General features: G+C 37.9%; 1 protein-coding gene across 5 annotated transcripts in view; it reads left to right on the forward strand.

Moving 5' to 3' along the window:
* Nucleotides 1-576: 576 nt before the first annotated feature.
* RPRD1A (regulation of nuclear pre-mRNA domain containing 1A) overlaps nucleotides 577-18,770 on the forward strand; it is an 82,498-nt gene continuing 64,304 nt past the window's right edge. For 2 of the 5 annotated variants that reach the window (XR_004817294.2, XM_035718929.2), the window contains exon 1: nucleotides 577-913. Coding sequence is in view for 4 of the 5 variants with exons in the window: in XM_035718929.2 (XP_035574822.1) it covers nucleotides 763-913 (151 nt within the window). In the remaining variant the exon portion in view is untranslated. The remainder of the gene's footprint in view (nucleotides 914-18,770) is intronic. The other 3 variants (XM_025429120.3, XM_025429121.3, XM_025429122.3) reach the window with 2 other exon arrangements.

Below are 18,770 nucleotides of genomic sequence, written 5' to 3' on the forward strand. Positions count from 1 at the left end.
CCACAACCCCGAGATCACAACTCGTGCTGAAATTAAGAATCCGAGGCTCAAAGGCCTGAGCCACCCAGGTGCCCCACAATATACACTTCATAAACAAATGTGTATTTTTCATCCTGGAACTTAAAAAAAAAAACCTCCAATCCACCACTGGATTTATTAATCTTTTAAACTGCTACGTGTATTCTGCAATATGCAGTATCACAATTAATCTATTTATCTGCTGTGAATGAGCCACACCCAACTAGCCTACAGCAGCGCTGCTGTTTCCCTAGCATTGAGAGCAATTAGCGAAATTACAGGGTCACAGGGAAGGTGCAATTTTAAAGTATATCACACCAAATAGTCTTCCAAATTGGCTGTATCAATTTGCACGCCTATGTAGAGATTTTTAATCACCCTTTCTTTAACATACGGCTCTACCCCAGAAAAGGTGCAGGCTGGGCAAGCCCCACCCCTCCCCTGGCCAAAACCCCGGGGGCACGCCCCCTCGTGCGTCCCTTGCGCCAGCTTTGGCCCCGCCCTTCCGCTCAGAGGCCCGTCGCTTGGCCTTGCCTCTTCCGATGGGCGGGGCGTGGAGGGGCCCTGACGTCACTACCGGCCGGACGCCATCTTGCTGGTCTGCGGCCGGTCTTGGATGTGGCGGCAGCGGTGGTGAAGGCGTGGGGAAGGGTGGGGTGAGGGGGCGAGGCCGCAGCGCGGGCGGCGAAACTCTCCTCCCCTCAGCCCCACGGCGTGGGACGGCGTGAACGCGGTGTCGGAGGGATGTCAGCCTTCTCTGAGGCGGCGCTGGAGAAGAAGCTGTCGGAGTTGAGCAACTCGCAGCAGAGCGTGCAGACCTTGTCCCTGTGGCTCATCCACCACCGCAAGCACTCGCGGCCCATCGTTACGGTGTGGGAGCGGGAGCTGCGTAAAGGTGAGTGGCCCCGCCACCCGGCCTGTTCCCGGGTGTCGCCGGGACCCTCCTCCTCGCCAGCCCCATTCTCCCAGCGACCCCAGCTCCCCGCTGCCCGGCACCGCCCTGCCCGGCGCCCCGGGCTCCCTGGCGGCGGGGGTCTGCGGGCTGGGAGGAGCGGCGTGCACCGCGCTTCCCACCGAACCTGCGCTTAGTAGGTATTGTTGCGTAAGGATTAGAGGATTAAACAATAATAACGACAGCAAAACAAAACAAAACAAAAAACCCCTTCTGACTAAACACAGACGCAATAGCCAGGGGCTCAGGACTCTGTCCCTGATTGGGGCCAGAAATTCAGTCAGGTATTTTTTTTCATTCTCTTGATTATAATGGAGGATGGAGGTGGAAAAGGGAAGTGGAGAGACAAAACGATGGGTGGTATGGGGATGGGAGTTAATTCCATCATTTCTATAACACATCAACTCAATCTCGTAAAATTCGCAGGGGAATCTGAGTTTTGCAATTGGGGAATCTAAAACTGCATCTCTGCATGATGCAGTGGGAGAATCCTGAATTTGTAGATTTTAGAGGACTAGGATTCGGGGAATTCATGAATGCCTGGGTTGCAATTTCCTCACCTCGAAATGAAAACGTTAGATTGAGTGATCGAAAGCCCTTTTTGCTGTATGATTATGTATCTCTAGGGCAGCGTGCTTGTTTGCCAAAACATTAGTTCTCCTTGAAATGAAGTAAACTACTTTGAGCAGTAGTCTGTTCTCACTAAAATACTCAGAATCCTTTCAGTTCTGCAGAGCAACTTTTATCTGTAAGAACTGATTCTATGTCAGCGTGACTGAAAATAAAAATTTTTCATTTGTTTATGGAGTCTTGATTTGCACCTTAATTCATTGGGTCGAGAGAACGGGAACTCATTGTTTCAGACATCCTGATGTAGCCATATGATGGTTATTTACTAATTAGGGGTTTTAGCCACCGTATTTAATCAAAATAGATGCTTGTTTACTGACCCGTATGAAATCTGTATGAGGTATGGATATGAGGGCTAAAATATGGCATTGGCTATACGGAAGGAGAAAACTTGTCCTTAGGTATTTGCTTGTTTTTTTTTTTTTTTTTTTTTTCTTCTTGTGGTTTTAATGTCTTAGGAGAAGATGACTTAGAACCCTGTTTTTCAGTTCATATATAAGTGTGTGTGTGTGTGTGTGTGTATTGGCACTCAGGGAAGAGTTCATCTTCTGTGAGTGGCCAGAAACGTTTGAGAAAGGAATAGGTATATGAAGGTCTAGAAAATAGTTGTGAACTCTGAAAAGGTAGTAATTGTCTTTGCTTCTCCTATACTGTCCTGATTTCAAAATAAGCAAAAGGCTTGGAGGGAAGAGTTTTAGAAACACACATAGTCAATAAAGGATTGATACCCAGACTATCTTATAAACTACCAGAAATTAATAGATAAATAGCAGTATTGTTAAAGGCATTGCACATGAGAGAAAACCTGAAAGGCCAATAAACGATACATAATAATAGTAAAAAATAAACCAATGAGGTACCACTTTATACCCTTCAGTGTGCAAAAGTAAAAAAAGTATGACAGTATCAAGAATTGGTAAGGATGAGGAGAAACAGGAACTCTTATACTGCTGGTTTGAGTGTAAAAACGAGATCAACTTAGTGACCTCTTAGGAAGTTGAAGGTACAATAATCTTTGACCTAGTAGTCCTCCTCCTAGGAGTGTATCCTAGAAACTAGTATCTGTGCTCAAGAAATTTTGGATATTGCAACTTCTTAGTAACAAAATTAGGACCTGTTGGAGTATGGATAAATGTATTGTAATATTCACAGAACAGAATCCTGACCAGTAGTTGTCATGAAACAACATGACTGAATTAAAAAACAACAAACAAGCAAAATGTTGAGCTAAGAAAGCAGGTACAGACAATATGCCATTTGGTAAAGTTTGAAAACATGTAAAAACAAACAGTACTCTGTTTTGTTCACAGATACCTGTGTGGTTACAATTAAACATGCATAGTAATGATTAACATATTGCAAGATAATGGTTACCAAAAAAGGGAGAGAGGAAGTGAAAATGGATCTGTGTTACCTTGTATTTCATATATATATATATTTTAAGATATGATGCATGTGGGAAAATGATAAGATGTGCTATTAACTGGGTTTGAGGATATTTCCATACATTTAAATGCTTCATTATTAGAAAAAAAAAAGTCATATAAATAGATGCTTTAAGAGGAGAGTGGTGTTGAGTGATCATGGGGGTGGTGGCGGCGGTGGCGGTGGTGGTAGTGGTGGTGGTGATCATGCTGCTGCTGCTGCAGTTTTGTTTGGTCTTGGATTATCTGCCAAAAGTTTTCTTGGCATGACTGTACCTTTGTAGGACAGAGCCTCTGTGTCCCCCTCACCCCCACTGTGGAATTTTGCTCTTCAACTTTCGGATCCTTCATCGCTTGTAGCATAAAGATAAAGAATAATTTCCTGAATATCAGGCTTTGTTTGAGCCATCTTACTGTGATATTGTGAATTCTCACATTATCTCTACAAAATGTGTTTATAAAAGGAATGATCAAACTTGAAATAAGTCAAAGAATAAACTCAGTTGAACATTTTATATTAAACTTGACTTTCTTGAAATACTTAAAGGAGACAAAAGTGTAACACTAGTAGGAAAAATTACTGTTCAATATATGAGAATGAGTAGGTAAAATGATAATGTCACAGATGGTAATCATTCACTTTTGAAGATTTCCTTTCTTGTTCTATCTTCCTTATTTTTGCCTCCTTTAAAGAAGGAGAATTTCTGGAGAGGAGAAAAAAAAGAAATTTCTGTTTAGAGGGATATACCCCAAGGCCTTTATGAGGACTAATGTAGCTATAATATCCCTGAGAAATCCAATAGAGTGTAACCAAAAAACAAGAAGATTTTGTTGTTTTGTAACAGCTTTATTGAGATATAATTGACATATCACACAATTCACTCATTTAAAGTATGTAGTTCAGAGGTTTTAGTATATCATACAGATGTGAGTCTGCCACCACAATTTTAGAATGTTTCATCACCCAAAAAAGAAAACTGCCTTTTAGCCATCACCCCCGCCCCCCACAATCCCTTCCACCTTCCCCAGCCCCTAGGCAACTGTTAATTTACTTTGTCTCCATAGGTTTGCCTCTTCTTAGCATTTCAGTAAATGGAAGCATACAGTATGACATTTTTCATGATTGACTTCCTTTGGTTAGCATTAATGTTTTGCCAGCTCATCCATGTTGTAGCATTTATCAGTATTTCATTCTCTCTCTCTTTTTTTTTTTTTTTTAAAGATTTATTATTTACCTTGGAGGGCATGGATGGGAAGGGGAGAGGGAGAGGGAGAGAGTCTTAAGCAGACTCTAAGCTCTGAGTGGAGTCTGATGTGGGCTCAGTCTCATGACCTCGAGATCATGACCTGAGCCAGAGTCAGATGCTTAACCAACTGCACTACCCAGGTGCCCCAGTATTTCATCCTTTTTATGTCCAAATAATAATACATTATATGAATTTATTCATCAGTTGACAGATATTTGGGTTGTTTCCATGTTTTGCTATTATGAATAATATTGCTCTGAATATTTGTGTACAAGTTTTTGTGTGGATAGTTTTCATATTTTTTGGGAGTATACCTAGGGGTAGAATTGCTAGGTCATGTAGGATATCTATGTTTAACCTTTTTTTTTTTCAGGCATTTTAATTAAAAAAAATTATTTTATTTATTTATTTATTTATTTATTTATTTATTTATTTATTTATTTATGATAGTCACAGAGAGAGGAGGAGAGAGAGAGAGAGAGAGAGGCAGAGACACAGGCAGAGGGAGAAGCAGGCTCCATGCACCGGGAGCCCGATGTGGGACTTGATCCCGGGTCTCCAGGATTGTGCCCTGGGCCAAAGGCAGGCGCTAAACTGCTGCGCCACCCAGGGATCCCCTATGTTTAACCTTTTGAAGAACTGCTAGACTTTTCCACAGTGACTGCATCATACATTCCTACCAGCAGTGTAAGAGGATCTAATTTTTCTACATCTCTGCCAACAGTTATATTATCTTTTTTTTTTTTTTTTAAAGATTTTATTTATTTATTCATGATAGTCACAGAGAGAGAGAGAGGCAGAGACACAGGCAGAGGGAGAAGCAGGCTCCATGCACCGGGAGCCGGATGTGGGATTCGATCCCAGGTCTCCAGGATCTCGCCCTGGGCCAAAGGCAGGCACCAAACCGCTGCGCCACCCAGGGATCCCTTATCTGTCTTTTGATTATAGCTATTCTGTTGGGTGGTAAATTGGTGTATGGTTGTGGTTTTCATTTGCATTTCTCTTTTGGCTAAGGATGTTGAGGGTATTTTCATGTGCCTATTGGCCATTTGTATGTTGTCTTTGGAGAAATGTTTGTTCAGATCCTTGCTTTTTTTTTTTTTTTTTTTTTTTAAAGTATGCTCCATACCCATCCTGGAGCCCAGTGCAGAGCTTAAACTCAGCACCCTCAGATCAAGACCTGAGATCAAGAGTTGGACATTTAACCTACTGAGCCACTCAGGTGCCCTGATCCTCGCTCATTTTCAAATTGGGTTTTTGTTTTTTGATTAAGTTATAAGTGTTCTTTATGCATTCTGGATACAAGTCCCATGTCAGATCCATGACTTGCAGATTCTTTCTCTCATTCAATGGTGATTTCTTCCTCTCTTACCAGCTAGCTGTCTTTTGAACGCAATTATTTTAAATGCTGACTCCGTTTGGGCTGAATTGTAAAACTGTTAACATATATCACTAAATAAATTACATATTACATTCATTGCTATGGAAATAATGACCATGAACATAACAATTTACAAAACAACACTGACATTTGGCCTTTTTTTCTACACATGAACACAACAGCAACAATCTGTGAGAATTGTGGAAAACAAGATAGATAGAAAGTTCCTTGCAGTCGAGAGTTGCTGCCTTCAGTAGTCTAGTTGGTTGAATCCTTTACACTGGCTTCTGGTATGTTTTTCATATTTGAGTCCTAACAAAAATCATAATTGCCTCAACCCTTTAGAATATATTAATTCATCTTGTATTGATTATCTTTTATGTGCCAGGCATTGGCTATTCCAGTTCTTACATATCAAATGTATTTCAATAAAAAATAAACATATAAAAAGAAGAGTTTGTCCCTGTCCTCATAGAATTTAGTCTCATGGGGAGAGCTAGCAATAAGCAAGAAGATTATAAATATAAAGTTTATTTATTTAGTTATTTTTAAAGGTTTTATTTATTCATTCATGAGAGACACAGAGAGAGGCAGAGACATAGACAGAGGGAGAAGCAGGCTCCCTGCAAGAAGCCCAATGCAGGACTCGATACTGGGACCCTAGGATCACACCCTGAGCCAAAGGCAGACGCTCAACTGCTGAGCCACACAGGCACCCCTAAATATAAAGTTTAAATTAAGTTCATTAAAGTAGGAAAACCTTAAGTGGTTAAATGGGTGAAGGGAATTAGCTCTGTAAGGTGACTTTTACTAAAAGACCTCTAGGGAGCGGCATTCAGGTCCTGAGAATATGTGAAGACACTAAGGGGAGAAGAAGTAAGATGCAAAGAGCCAAACCTGGGAGTATTCAGCTGGTGAATGCTTGTTACTACTTTACCAAAAGTGACACCTAAAATATTATTTAGAAGTTAAATTTTTTTTTCTGTGTGTAATCATTTGCTAAAATCAGTACTTTGTGTTAAGTAAGCTGTATTAGACATCTTTCAGGGAACTAATTATCACTTTATATCATATGGAGTGCAGATTATGTCTTGGTTACAAAGTAGATAGTGGGCACCTTTAGGTGATGGTTTTCCTTTTTTCAGTTTTTAGCCTGTATAACCCCAGCATATTGCCGTTGATAAAGGTCTTTAAATATGTTGAATTAACATTTATATTTGTGAGTATGATTAGGTTTGTAAGAAGTGTTAAAATAAGTACAGAATATTCTTAGCAGCTCTAATTTATTTGGTTTTAAAACAATAAAAAAGGTAAAGAACATTTTTATTTGCTCTGAAAATGGAGCAATATAAACATATAAAACAAGTTCTATTTTGATAGTTCAGTGTCTTTTATGTTGTTTGATACTGTTATTTGCTTCTTATTTTAGAGTTAGAATTGAACAAGTAAGTTAGACAATATATATATTTGTTTCTTAAGTTCTGCTACTTAAAAGGATTTGATGTTCCAAACTGCATGTCTTATGAACTCCCCCCCCCCCAATGTGGTCATCACCCAGCTTCACTAGTTATACTGTTAATAACTAAAAAAAAGTTAATTTCTTAAAATATCACCAAATATCCAGCTAGTCTTTGTTTTCTTCATTGTCTCACTTTTTTTTTTAAAGCCATTTGTTTGAATCAAGGTACAAGTAAAGTTCATTCATTGTATTTGATCATTGTTTTCCTTAAGATCCATTACATGTATGGATTCCTCTCTTTCATTTTACATTTATTCTTTGAAAAAAACAAATTTGTTGTTTCATAGAAATTCTCTCAGTCTAGATCGGGGGCTCTTGGACTGTATGATTGAAGTACCCCTTTACTGTCTTAAAAATTATTGGGGTGCCTGAGTGGCTCATTTGGTTGAGCATCTGACACTTGGTTTTGGCTCAGATCATGATCTCGTGGTCATGGAATTGAATCCCACATCGGGCTCTGCACTCAGCTCAGAATCAGCTTCAGATTTTCTCCCTCTCCTTCCTGCTCATCCTCTTTCTAAAAATAAATAAAATCTTTAAAAAAATTATTAAGGACTCAAATCTTTCATTTATGTGGGTTTTAGTATCTAGTTGTAATTATATTAGAAACTAAAACATTTAAAAATATTTACTTAATATTTTAAAACTGCAGTGCTAAATTGACTTCATGTTCATATACAGTAACATACTTAATGAAAGATAACTATTTCCTAAAAATATTAGGGAAAGGAATGATTTACAGTTTTGCAGATCTTCGCGATCCTGGAGACCCGGGATCGAATCCCACGTCGGGCTCCCGGTGCATGGAGCCTGCTTCTCCCTCTGCCTATGTCTCTGCCTCTCTCTCTCTCTCTATGTGACTATCATAAATAAATAAAATTAAAAAAAAAAATTTAAAAAAAAAAGGGATCCCTGGGTGGCGCAGCGGTTTGGCGCCTGCCTTTGGCCCAGGGCGCGATCCTGGAGACCCGGGATCGAATCCCACGTCGGGCTCCCGGTGCATGGAGCCTGCTTCTCCCTCTGCCTATGTCTCTGCCTCTCTCTCTCTCTCTATGTGACTATCATAAATAAATAAAATTAAAAAAAAAAAAAATTTACAGTTTTGCAGATCTTTATGTCTGTCTTAATTGAAGCCAGCTGGATTCTCTGTTTGCCTTTGCATTTAATCTTGCTGTATTGTATATCACATGACTTCTGGAATACACCACTCTACATGTGTGAGAAAACTAGAATGAAAAAGGCATACTGTTAAAAAATAAAAGGCAAATAATGTCTTGATATTACTGTGAAAATTGTTTTGACTTCATGACTCTGTGAAAATGTCTTGAGGACCTGTAGGGATCCATAGACCATATACTGAGAACTAGACCATTTCCGGTAAATTGGTAGTTCGATCAAGAGGCTAGGATACATTGCATTGCCTAAAGCAGGCATTACTTTGCCTTAAGCGGACATGTTCCCTCCAAATATTAATTCCTTTTCTACTCAGTGTGAACTTTAACTGAATTTATGAGATTTTCCTTTGTCTTGTAATTTTTTTAGGTTCTCTTTCCTACAACAAGCTTTTTTTTTTAAAAAAAAAATTGTTCATTTGATATTTTTGCTGCTGTAAAATTTTAAGCCAGTTACCCTTAAATTTCTAATAAAAATGAAGGTGTACTTTAAACAAACATAGTATGATAATCCATAATTTTACAGTTGTGTTTTGGATAAAATGAATTTTTCATTTGAAATATACCAGTAAGTTAACCCTATTGGTTTCCTTTATTCCTCAAATATCTGTTAAGAGAGCTCCTACTTGGCAGGATGAGCACTGGGTGTTAGGCTAAATGTTGGCAAATTGAACTCCAATTAAAAAAAAAGAGAGCTCCTGCCCTGTTGCTAGACCAAGGGATGATTTCAGCAGATAAGACATATATAGCTGTCTTTATGGAATTTACATATCAGTCAGGGAAATGGACTCTATTAAATTAGTACCTGCACAGTGATACAAAGGAGAAACCTAACTGGGAAACTAGTCTAGGCAATCAGGGAAAGCGTCTTTGATATGAGACTTAAAATATGAGAATTTACTAGGGGTTTACAAAATATATAGACAATTTTTACTGTTGCTTTAATCATTTAAATGTGGTTTTATGTAGAACATACGTTACTTGGCATTGTAAATATAACATTTCAGTTCATGATTCCTTTTTGGAACTAGGTAGAACAATAAAGTAAGTGTTTTAGATAAATTTTAAATGTTCTGTGTCTACAAAGAACTTTAAGTAATTTAAGATATTTTAAATCTTTTTGTTCGTAAAATGCATTAAGAGGCTTATAAGGATGAATTAGTCACCTTGATTTTTTGGCCATTTTTGGTTCTGTAGCATAACTCTTGGCTGCTGATCAGGTACCTATTAGTCTTATTCTTCTTTTTATAGCTTTTCCTTAGTCCTTTCCCTAATAACTGAGAAATTAAGTGTGAATTTTACTGTGATTATGTTAATTGCTTTACTTGCCAGGTGTTTTGAAAACATACACAGCTATATTTTAGTAATAATGTGCCCATAATTTAAAAATCAAAAAGGAAAAAAGTTTATAAAGAGAGGAGTAAGACAGACTCTTTCCCATTATTCACTTCTTTACCCGTACATTTTCCCCACCTAAAGTCAATTTAACAATTTATGTCTTTCCAGAATTTCTTATGTATATATAGTCATATATATGTTACAATTTCCTCCTCTCGTTAGACAGATGGTAGAGTATTATATAGAACAACATAAAAAAAAAAGAACAACATAGATTTCTCCGTGCATTGCTATTTTCCCTTTTAATTTATCTTTCGGATTGTTACATGTTTTTATCTATGGTGTTGCCTCATTTAAAAAAAAATTGCAGTGTTGGGATCACCTGGGTAGCTCTTTTGGTTAAGCTGTGAACTCTTGATTTCAGCTTAGGTCCTGTCAGGGTCCTGGGACTGAGTCCTGCATGGTTTTGTACTCAGCAGGAGGTCTGTTTAAGGATTCTCTCTCTCTGCCTCTCAAATAAATAAGTGGTTCTCAAACTTGTTCAGATACCAGTTCTTGATACTTTATAAATGTTGGTAAAGACCATACTGATATGCATACTTCACTTTAAAATAACTGTGCCAAATGTATCTTCATTAATTCTAGTACTGGCTAATAGAAGGAAGTATCAAAGGATTAAGCCACATTATGCAAAAAGACTTAAAACTGAAAAAAAAAATTTTTTTATATTTTGAGAAAATGGCTTGCATTGGTTGATTTTTGTGATGGCTCACTTTTTGGTCCAGCTCAAAGAATGTCATTCTGCTTCTTCAAGAGCATGGCTTAAAATCCTTATCTATTCAACAAATTGTCTTTTTTTTTTTTTTTTTTTGATTTGCACAAGTTATAATGTGTACTGTATTCTGTTTCATAGGGTTTTTAAATTTTAAATTTTTTATTTATTTAAAAATTTAATTTATTTATTCATGAGAGACACACAGAGAGAGGCAGAGACGCAGGCAGAGAGAGAAGCAGGCTCCATGCAGGAAGCCTGATGTGAGACTCAATCCTGAGACTCCAGGATCATACCCTGGGCTGAAGGCAGGTACTTAACCCCTGAGCCACCTAGGCATCCCTCATTAGGTTCTTTTTTAAACAAACTAAATTTGTTTGGGTAGTCAAGAACCATGTTTGCTGATGAAAAATTCGGTTTTCTTTTTTCTTTTTTTTTTTTTAATTTTTATTTATTTATTCATAGAGACACACAGAGAGAGAGAGAGAGAGAGGCAGAGACACAGGCAGAGGGAGAAGCAGGCTCCATGCAGAGAGCCTGATGTGGGACCCGATCCAGGGTCTCCAGGATCACGCCCGGGGCTGCAGGCGGCACTAAACCGCTGCGCCACCAGGGCTGCCCAAAATTCGGTTTTCTTATAAGAGTATCATGAATTATCTTGAACAGTACTTGTGATGGTTAATTTTATGTGTCAGCCTGACTGAGCCATGAGGTGGATAGATATGTGGTCAGATAGGATTTCTTAAAGTAATTTCTGGAGATTTAATATTTGAATCTGTAGACTGAGTAAACCAGATTGCCCTTTAATGTGACTGACCAAAGTCAGTTGAAGGCCTGAATAGAATAAAAAGACTGACGCTTCTGTGAATAAGAAGAAATTCTTCTTGTCCTACTGGCTTCTTTTCCTGCCTTTGGACTCAAACTGGAACATGGACTTTTCCTGGGCCTTGAGCTGGCATTCAGATTAGAATTATACCATCAGCTCTCATGGGTCTCCAGCTTGCTGCCTGCAGATCTTGGGACTTGAGAGCCTTCATAATCTAATGAACCACTTCCTCTTAATATTGTAATCTCTTTATATGTATATACATGCGTATTAAGTAATATAACAACTTTATTTAGATTTATTCCAATTTAGTAAATCACCTCTATTTATTATGGATTTAATCCAAGAAAGCTATTTGAGAATTTTATTTATTTATTTATTTATTTTTTTTTATTTGAGAATTTTAAAAATGCAATTGATATTGCTATAACTAGCACACAGAAAACTTAATGATTAAAAATAATTTCATTTTATGTATTTATTATTACTTTTTTTTTTAAGATTTTACTTATTTATTCATGAGAGGCACAGAAAGAGAGGCAGAGACACAGGCAGAGGGAGGAGAAGAAGCAGACTCCATGCAGGAAGCCGGATGTGGGATTCGATCCTGGGAATATGGGATCAGGCCCTGAGCCAAAGGCAGATGCTCAACTGCTGAACCACCCAGGCATCCCCCATTTTATGTATTTATAATTTGGTATTATATCTACTTTCTACCATCAGTATGTTGATGACTCGGTGATCTCAGTGATTCTTTTTGCATAGTTCCAGTCTCAGTGTTGTTGAATGGTATTTCTTGAGCACTACAAACTCAGTTTGCACAAAGCATCCCTTTATGTCATCTTTCCCCACTTTTTTTTTTTTAGATTTTATTATTCATGAGAGAGAGAGAGAGAGAGAGAGGCAGACACAGGCAGAGGGAGAAGCAGCAGGCTTCATGCAGGGAGCCTGACGTGGGACTTGATCCCAGGTCTCCAGGGTCACACCCTGGGCTGAAGGCAGCGCCAAACCGCTGAGCCACCCGGGCTGCCCTCTTTCCCCACTTCTATCCCACTGTTGCTCTTTTTAATTTTCTTTTTTAAAGATTTTATTTATTTATTCATGAGAAACAGAGAGAGGCAGAGACATAGGCAGAGGGAGAAGCAGGCTCCATGCATGGAGCCCAATCAGGCCCTGGGCCGAAGGCAGGTGCTAAACTGCTGAGCCACCCAGGGATCCCCCCACTGTTGCTCTTCTTGGCTTTCCTATTCCAGCGAAAGACATTACTGTCCATCAGTAACCTAAGCTTAGAACTTTAAGTTTGTCCTGAGCCCTCCGTATACATACCTCATCTTCAGCTATTTTTTTGCTATTTTAGTAATATCTCTACTGCCCACATCCTCCTCTTTAGTAGCACCTCTGCAGTAGCCTCCCATCTGATTTCCTTGTACTTAGCCTCTTCAGCCAACCAGTTGTCCTACTTACTAATGTTAATATAGAATTACCATATGACCCAGTAATTCTGTTAGATACATATTTCAAAGAATTGAAATATTTAAATATTTAAACATATACTTTACAAGAATGCTTATAGCAGTGCTATTCACAATACCCAAAAGGTGGAAACAACCTGAATATCCATCAGTGGATGAATAGATATATGTAGTGTGATGGAATATATACAATAGAATATTATTCAGCCATGTAATGAAAAGGAATGGAGTGCTAATTCTGCTACAGTGTGGATGAACCTCAAAAACATGTGAAGTAGAAAGAACCCAGACACAAAAGGTAACATATTTTATGATTACATTTGTATGAACTATCCAGAGTAGATAAATTCACAGAGCTAGAAGGTGGAGCCAGGAGCTGGGGGGAGGGAAGGAATGGAGAGTGGGTGATTGTTTAATGGGTCTGAGGTCATTTTTGTGGGGATTGTGGGGTGGGGTGTGACAAAAATGTTTTGGAACTAAATGCAAGTGATGGTTGCTCAACCTTCTGAATGCACTAACTGCTGCTGAAATATGCACTTTAATGTGGTTAATTTCATATGAATTTCCCTTTTTAAAAAGTGATATAAATACCTGCACATTTATGTGTTTATATGCTTTTATACACACTCTCTCTCTCTCTTTTTTTTTTTTTTAAGACAGAGAACTTGAGCAGGAGAGAGAGGCAGAGGGAGAGGGGAGAGAGAATCTTAAGCACACCCAGTATGGAGCTCCATGTGGGGCTCAGTCTCATGTCTCTGAGATCATGACCTGAGCTGAAATCAAGAGTTGGACGCTTAACTGCCGAGTCACCCAGGCACCCCATATATATACTCTTTTTTTATTTTTATTGTCTCCTAACCTCAGAGCTCTGGTGTCAACTCCTTTCTGCAGCTTTCTCTAATCTCCAGGAAGTTAATTGTCCCATCTATAGTCCCTAATCCTACTTTTTGGGGGATGAGGGTTTTTTTTGGGGGGGAAAATTTCCAGTTAACATGCTAAATTTATAACAATGTAGTTTGATACCAACTTTTTTTCAATAGCATACAAAAACTGTTCTTACACAGTTGTCTCCCCCCTTTATGTTATTATTGTCACAAGTTACATCTTTATAAGTTATATGCCCATCAAAAGAATTACTTATGCATTTGTCTTTTATGCATGGGAAACAAAGAGTTACAAACCAAAGCATAATACTGGTTTTTATATGTGTGTGTGTATTTGCCTATGTGTGTAGTTGCCTTTGTTGATGATCTTAATTTATATGGCTTCTAGTTACTATCTAATGTCCTTTCATTTCAGCCTGCAGGAGTCTGTTTAGCATTTCTTGTAGGACAGGTCTACTAGTGATAAACTCCGTAAGCTTTTGTTTAGCTTGAAATGTTTTAATTTTAGTACTGAAGTATAGTTTTGCCAGATTTCTTTCAACAGTTTTTTTTTTTTTTTTTTTAATTTTATGGCATCTCACTGCCTTTTGGCCTCTATAGTTTCTGATCAGAAGCGGGATGTCGATCTTAATTGAATTTCCTTTATACATTACAGTGTGTCATTTCTTGATGCTTTCAAAATGCTTTGTCTTCTAGGGGTGCCTAGTTGGCTCAGTTGGTTAAGTCTGTCTTTTGCTCAGGTCATGATCCCAGGTCCTGGGATTAAGCCCTACATTGGGCTCCCTGCTCAACAGGGAGTCTGTTTCTCCTCCTCCCTCTGCCCTTCTCTACTCTTCTTTCCCTGCTCATGCACGAGTGCTCTTTCTCTCAAATAAATAAATACAATCATACAAACAAAACCAAAATTCTTTGTCTTCTGAAAGTTTTCTTATGATGTGTCTCAGTGTGGGTCTCTTTGAGTTTATCGCACTCTGAGTTCATTGAGGGATGCCTGGGTGGCTCATCAGTTGAGCATCTGCCTTCGGCTCAGGGTATGATCCTGGAGTCCTGGGATCAAGTCCCATATCAGGCTCCCTGCCTGGAGCCTGCTTCTCCTTCTGCCTATGTCTCTGCCTCTCTCTGTGTGCTCTTGTGAATAAATAAATCAAATATTTAAAAAAAGAGAGAGAGTTCATTGAGATGCTTGGATTTGTAGATTCATGTCTTTACTAGATTGGGGGTCATTTTTGGCCATTGTTTCTTCAGATATTCTTTGTGCACCTTCCTCTCTCTCTCCTGGAATTCCTGTAATATTTATGTTTGTTGTATTGGTAGTGTGCTACAGAACCCTTAGGTTCTGTTCACTTTTTTTCATTCATTTTTTTTTCTGGTCCCAGACTCCATGTCAGTGGTCTTATCTTAAATTTGCGGAATCTCCCAACTCTGACATACTCTGTGGTGTTGTGGTGTCACCTCCCAAGTACTTTATACTGCTATTCTTATAGTACTTATTGTCCAGTATTTTAATGGTTCTGTGTTGAGTTTCTTATTATTGGAGGGCTGAGCCTCTTCCTTTGTTGCCTTAGAATCTAATCTAGCACAAGGTTACATACTCAGTAGATATGTGTTGAATGAGTTATTCAATGAATGTTGAAAAATATGTAGAATCTGAGATTTTTAGAGTTGGAGTATTGCAGAATGTTTTGGTGTTTCTTTTAAAGGCAGTGCCTGATGTAGGAACTTCTGACATTTTAAGGCCAATAATGCATTCCAGTTATGAACATTTCCCTTATTGAGAAAGACTTGGAAAATTTCCAGCATTTTTTTTTATCATATTATTCTGTTCTTCCTGTATTTATCAATTCTTAAGAGTAGTGTTTCTTAAAGTGTGGTTGGTGGATCACCAAGACTCTTGTAGGGAGCATATGAATCTACAAGGTAAAAATTATGTCCATAATACTTCTAAGACATTTCCCCACTTTCAACTGCTGATATATGCTGTGATAGTGTAAAAGCAGATGTGGGTGAAAACTGGTAGTACATAAATATTAAGGCAGAGGGATCACTCTGTACTAAAATTGTTTTTCACATGATGTTCACAGCTAAACTATCACTTTTCTGACTGCTAATCAAAGCAGTTCACACTAATTTTGTTCTGTCTTGACCCTTGAGTGCACATCCGTGTTTGTGTGTGTGTGTGTGTGTGTGTGTGTGTGTGCAGGTGCACATTTCTTTATTGTGGTAAGCTACACATAATATAAATTTACCATTTTAACCACTTTTTAAATGTGCAGTTCAGTGGCACTATGTACTTTTCACATTGTTTTGCAGCCAACATTGCCATCCATCTCCAGACCTTCTTTCATTTTCCCAAACTGAAACTCCATATCCATTAAAAAATAACTCCCCATTCTCCCCTCTCCCAACCCTAGCAACCACCCTCTACACTCTATGGATTTGACTACTGTAGGTACTTCATAGAAGCGAAATCATATAATTTATTTTTGAATGTGTGTGACTGGCTTATGTAACTTAGCATGCCTGCAATGGATGAAACCATGTTGTAGCATATGCCAAAATTTCTTATCTTTTTAAAGGCTGAATAATACTTCATTTTATATATATACCACATTTTGTTTATGTTGATGACACTAGGGTTGCTTCCATCTTGTGGCAATTGTGTATAATGCTGTTATGAACATGGGTGTACAAATATCTTTTGAATCGCTGCTTCATTTCTTTTTAATATGTATCAAGAAGTAGAATTGCTGAGTCATACATTAGTTCTGTGTTTAATTGTTTGAGGAATCACTATACTGTTTTCTACAGCAGCTGTACTATTTTATATTCCTACTTGTGTAGGAATGTGTACCAGGTTCCAATTTTTTTTAAAGATTTTATTTATTTATTCATGAGAGAGAGAGAGAGAGGCAGAGGAGATACAGGCAGAGGGAGAAGCAGGCTCCATGCAAGGAGCCCAGTATGGGACTCAATCCTAGGACCCCAGGATCACGCCCTGAGCTGAATGAAGGCAGATGCTCAACCACTGAGCCACCCAGGCGTCCCCCATGGTTCCAATTTCTGCACATCCTTGCCAAGGCTTATTATTTTTTGTGTTTTGTTTCTATTTTTGAAAACAATTCTAATGAATTCGGAGTAGTATCTGTTTGGGGTTTTAATTTTGTATTTCCAAAATCACTAGTGATAATTCTATAGGTAAAGGTTATTTCTGGGCTATTTTGTTCCTTTGATCTACTTGCCTGTCCTTATGCCTGTACAATACTATTCCAATTAGTGTAGCTTTCTAATAAGTTTTGCAGTCAGGATGTACGAGTCTTCCAACTTTAATTTCTTTTCTGAGGTTCTTTTGGCTATTTGATACACTTGAGAATCTATATGAATTTTAGGATTTTTTTTTTCCTGCAAAAATACCATGGGGAGTTTAATAGGGTTTGGATTTAATCTGTAGGTCACTTCAGGAAGTAAGTACCTTAACAATAGTTAAGTCTTCCAACCTATGGACATGGGATCCATTTGAATTTACGTCGTCTTTCATTTCCTTCAGCGGTGTTTTTAGCTTGCAGTGTATAAGTCTTACACTTGTTGATTCAGTTTATTTCTGTATTTTGTTGTTTTCATATGATTATAAATGGAATTGTCTTTAGTTTCCTTTTTGAGTTATTATAATTTACAGAAGCTTTTGGGACGACTGGGTGGCTTAGTTGGTTAGGCATCTGCCCTCAGCTTGAGTCATGATCCCAGGGTCCTGGAAATGAGTCCTTCATTGGGCTCCTTGCTCAGTGGGGAGCCTGCTTCTACCTCTGCCTGCTGCTCCCCCTGCTTGTGCTTGTGTGCACATATGCTCTCTTTCTCTGACAAATAAATAAATAAAATCTTTTTTAAAAAACCTGACTTTTGAGTGCTGATTTTGTATGCTGCAACTTTGCTAAATAGGTTTGTTTTTTGTGGCATCTTTAAGGTTTTCTACAAGTAAAATCATGTCATTTATGAATAGTTTTTTGGAAGACTTGCATGTGCCACATTAGGCCTGACAACTTCCCAGTACTTTTAAACACTTTTCTAGTGACATCAATAATGATATTTACACATGTGACTTTTGATACTGCCTGATGAAATGAAATGTTTCAAAATTATTATTTTGATACTGCCTAAGAGTTGGAATGTCTCTGTAACTCTGAACCAGTATTTTTCAGAAGACCAATGCATGATGTTACAAAATGATGCATGAATAAAAGATCCATTCGAAGAGCATGATAGATAGGATTTTAACATAAGTTTTTAAAGTTCATTGATATGTTTTAGGATTCCATATTAGAATTTAGAATTTAGAAAATAGAATTTATTTATTTATTTGAGAGAGAGATCACAAGCAGCAGGGAGAGAGAGAAGCAGACTCCCTGCTGGGAGGGAGCTGACTCAGGGCTTGATCCCAGAACCCTGGGATGATGACCTAAGCCGAAGGCAGATGTTCAGCTGACTGAGCCATCCAGCTGCCCCAGAATCTTTTTAAAATTTAAAATTTGTTGAGTTTTGTTGTAGTTTCAAAAAAGAATATCAATAGTTATCTGTAATAGCTATTAAAATACTTGGACTGACTGTATCGGGGTGAAGCCTGCCTTTTTTCATTACTTCTACTGAAACAACATTATCATGGTTTATTTAATAGAGAGCAGATAATGAGAATCCAGCTATATTCTGTTGAGCTGGAGGTTTGCAAAAAATGTATAACAGAGCTCTTTTCACTTTTAAGTTTTGGAAATACATTTTTTAAACATTATGTTAATTTTTTATTACTATTTTAAAATCAACAAATATATATTTTAAAGTTCTTCTGTTTTAATTTTTAATAAGGTAAGCATTGGTAAGTATAAGCTATGTGAAGAAAATCTCTTTGGTCTCAATAATTTGTAGGACTGTGAGGGGCTCCTAAGAGCAGAATGTTTGAAGACTGCTCTTAGATTAATATATATACCATGAATGTTTTACATTAGTTTTGTTGTATTTAATCTTAATCTTGCCTAATTTAACATATTAATTGTTTTAATTTTTAGTTTTTTTTTTTAAGATTTTCTTTATTCATGAGATACAGAGAGAAAGAGAGAGGCAGAGACACAGGCAGAGGGAGAAGCAGACTC

Source organism: Canis lupus, chromosome 7 (genome assembly GCF_003254725.2).
Source record: "Canis lupus dingo isolate Sandy chromosome 7, ASM325472v2, whole genome shotgun sequence".
Classification (NCBI taxonomy): domain Eukaryota; kingdom Metazoa; phylum Chordata; class Mammalia; order Carnivora; family Canidae; genus Canis; species Canis lupus.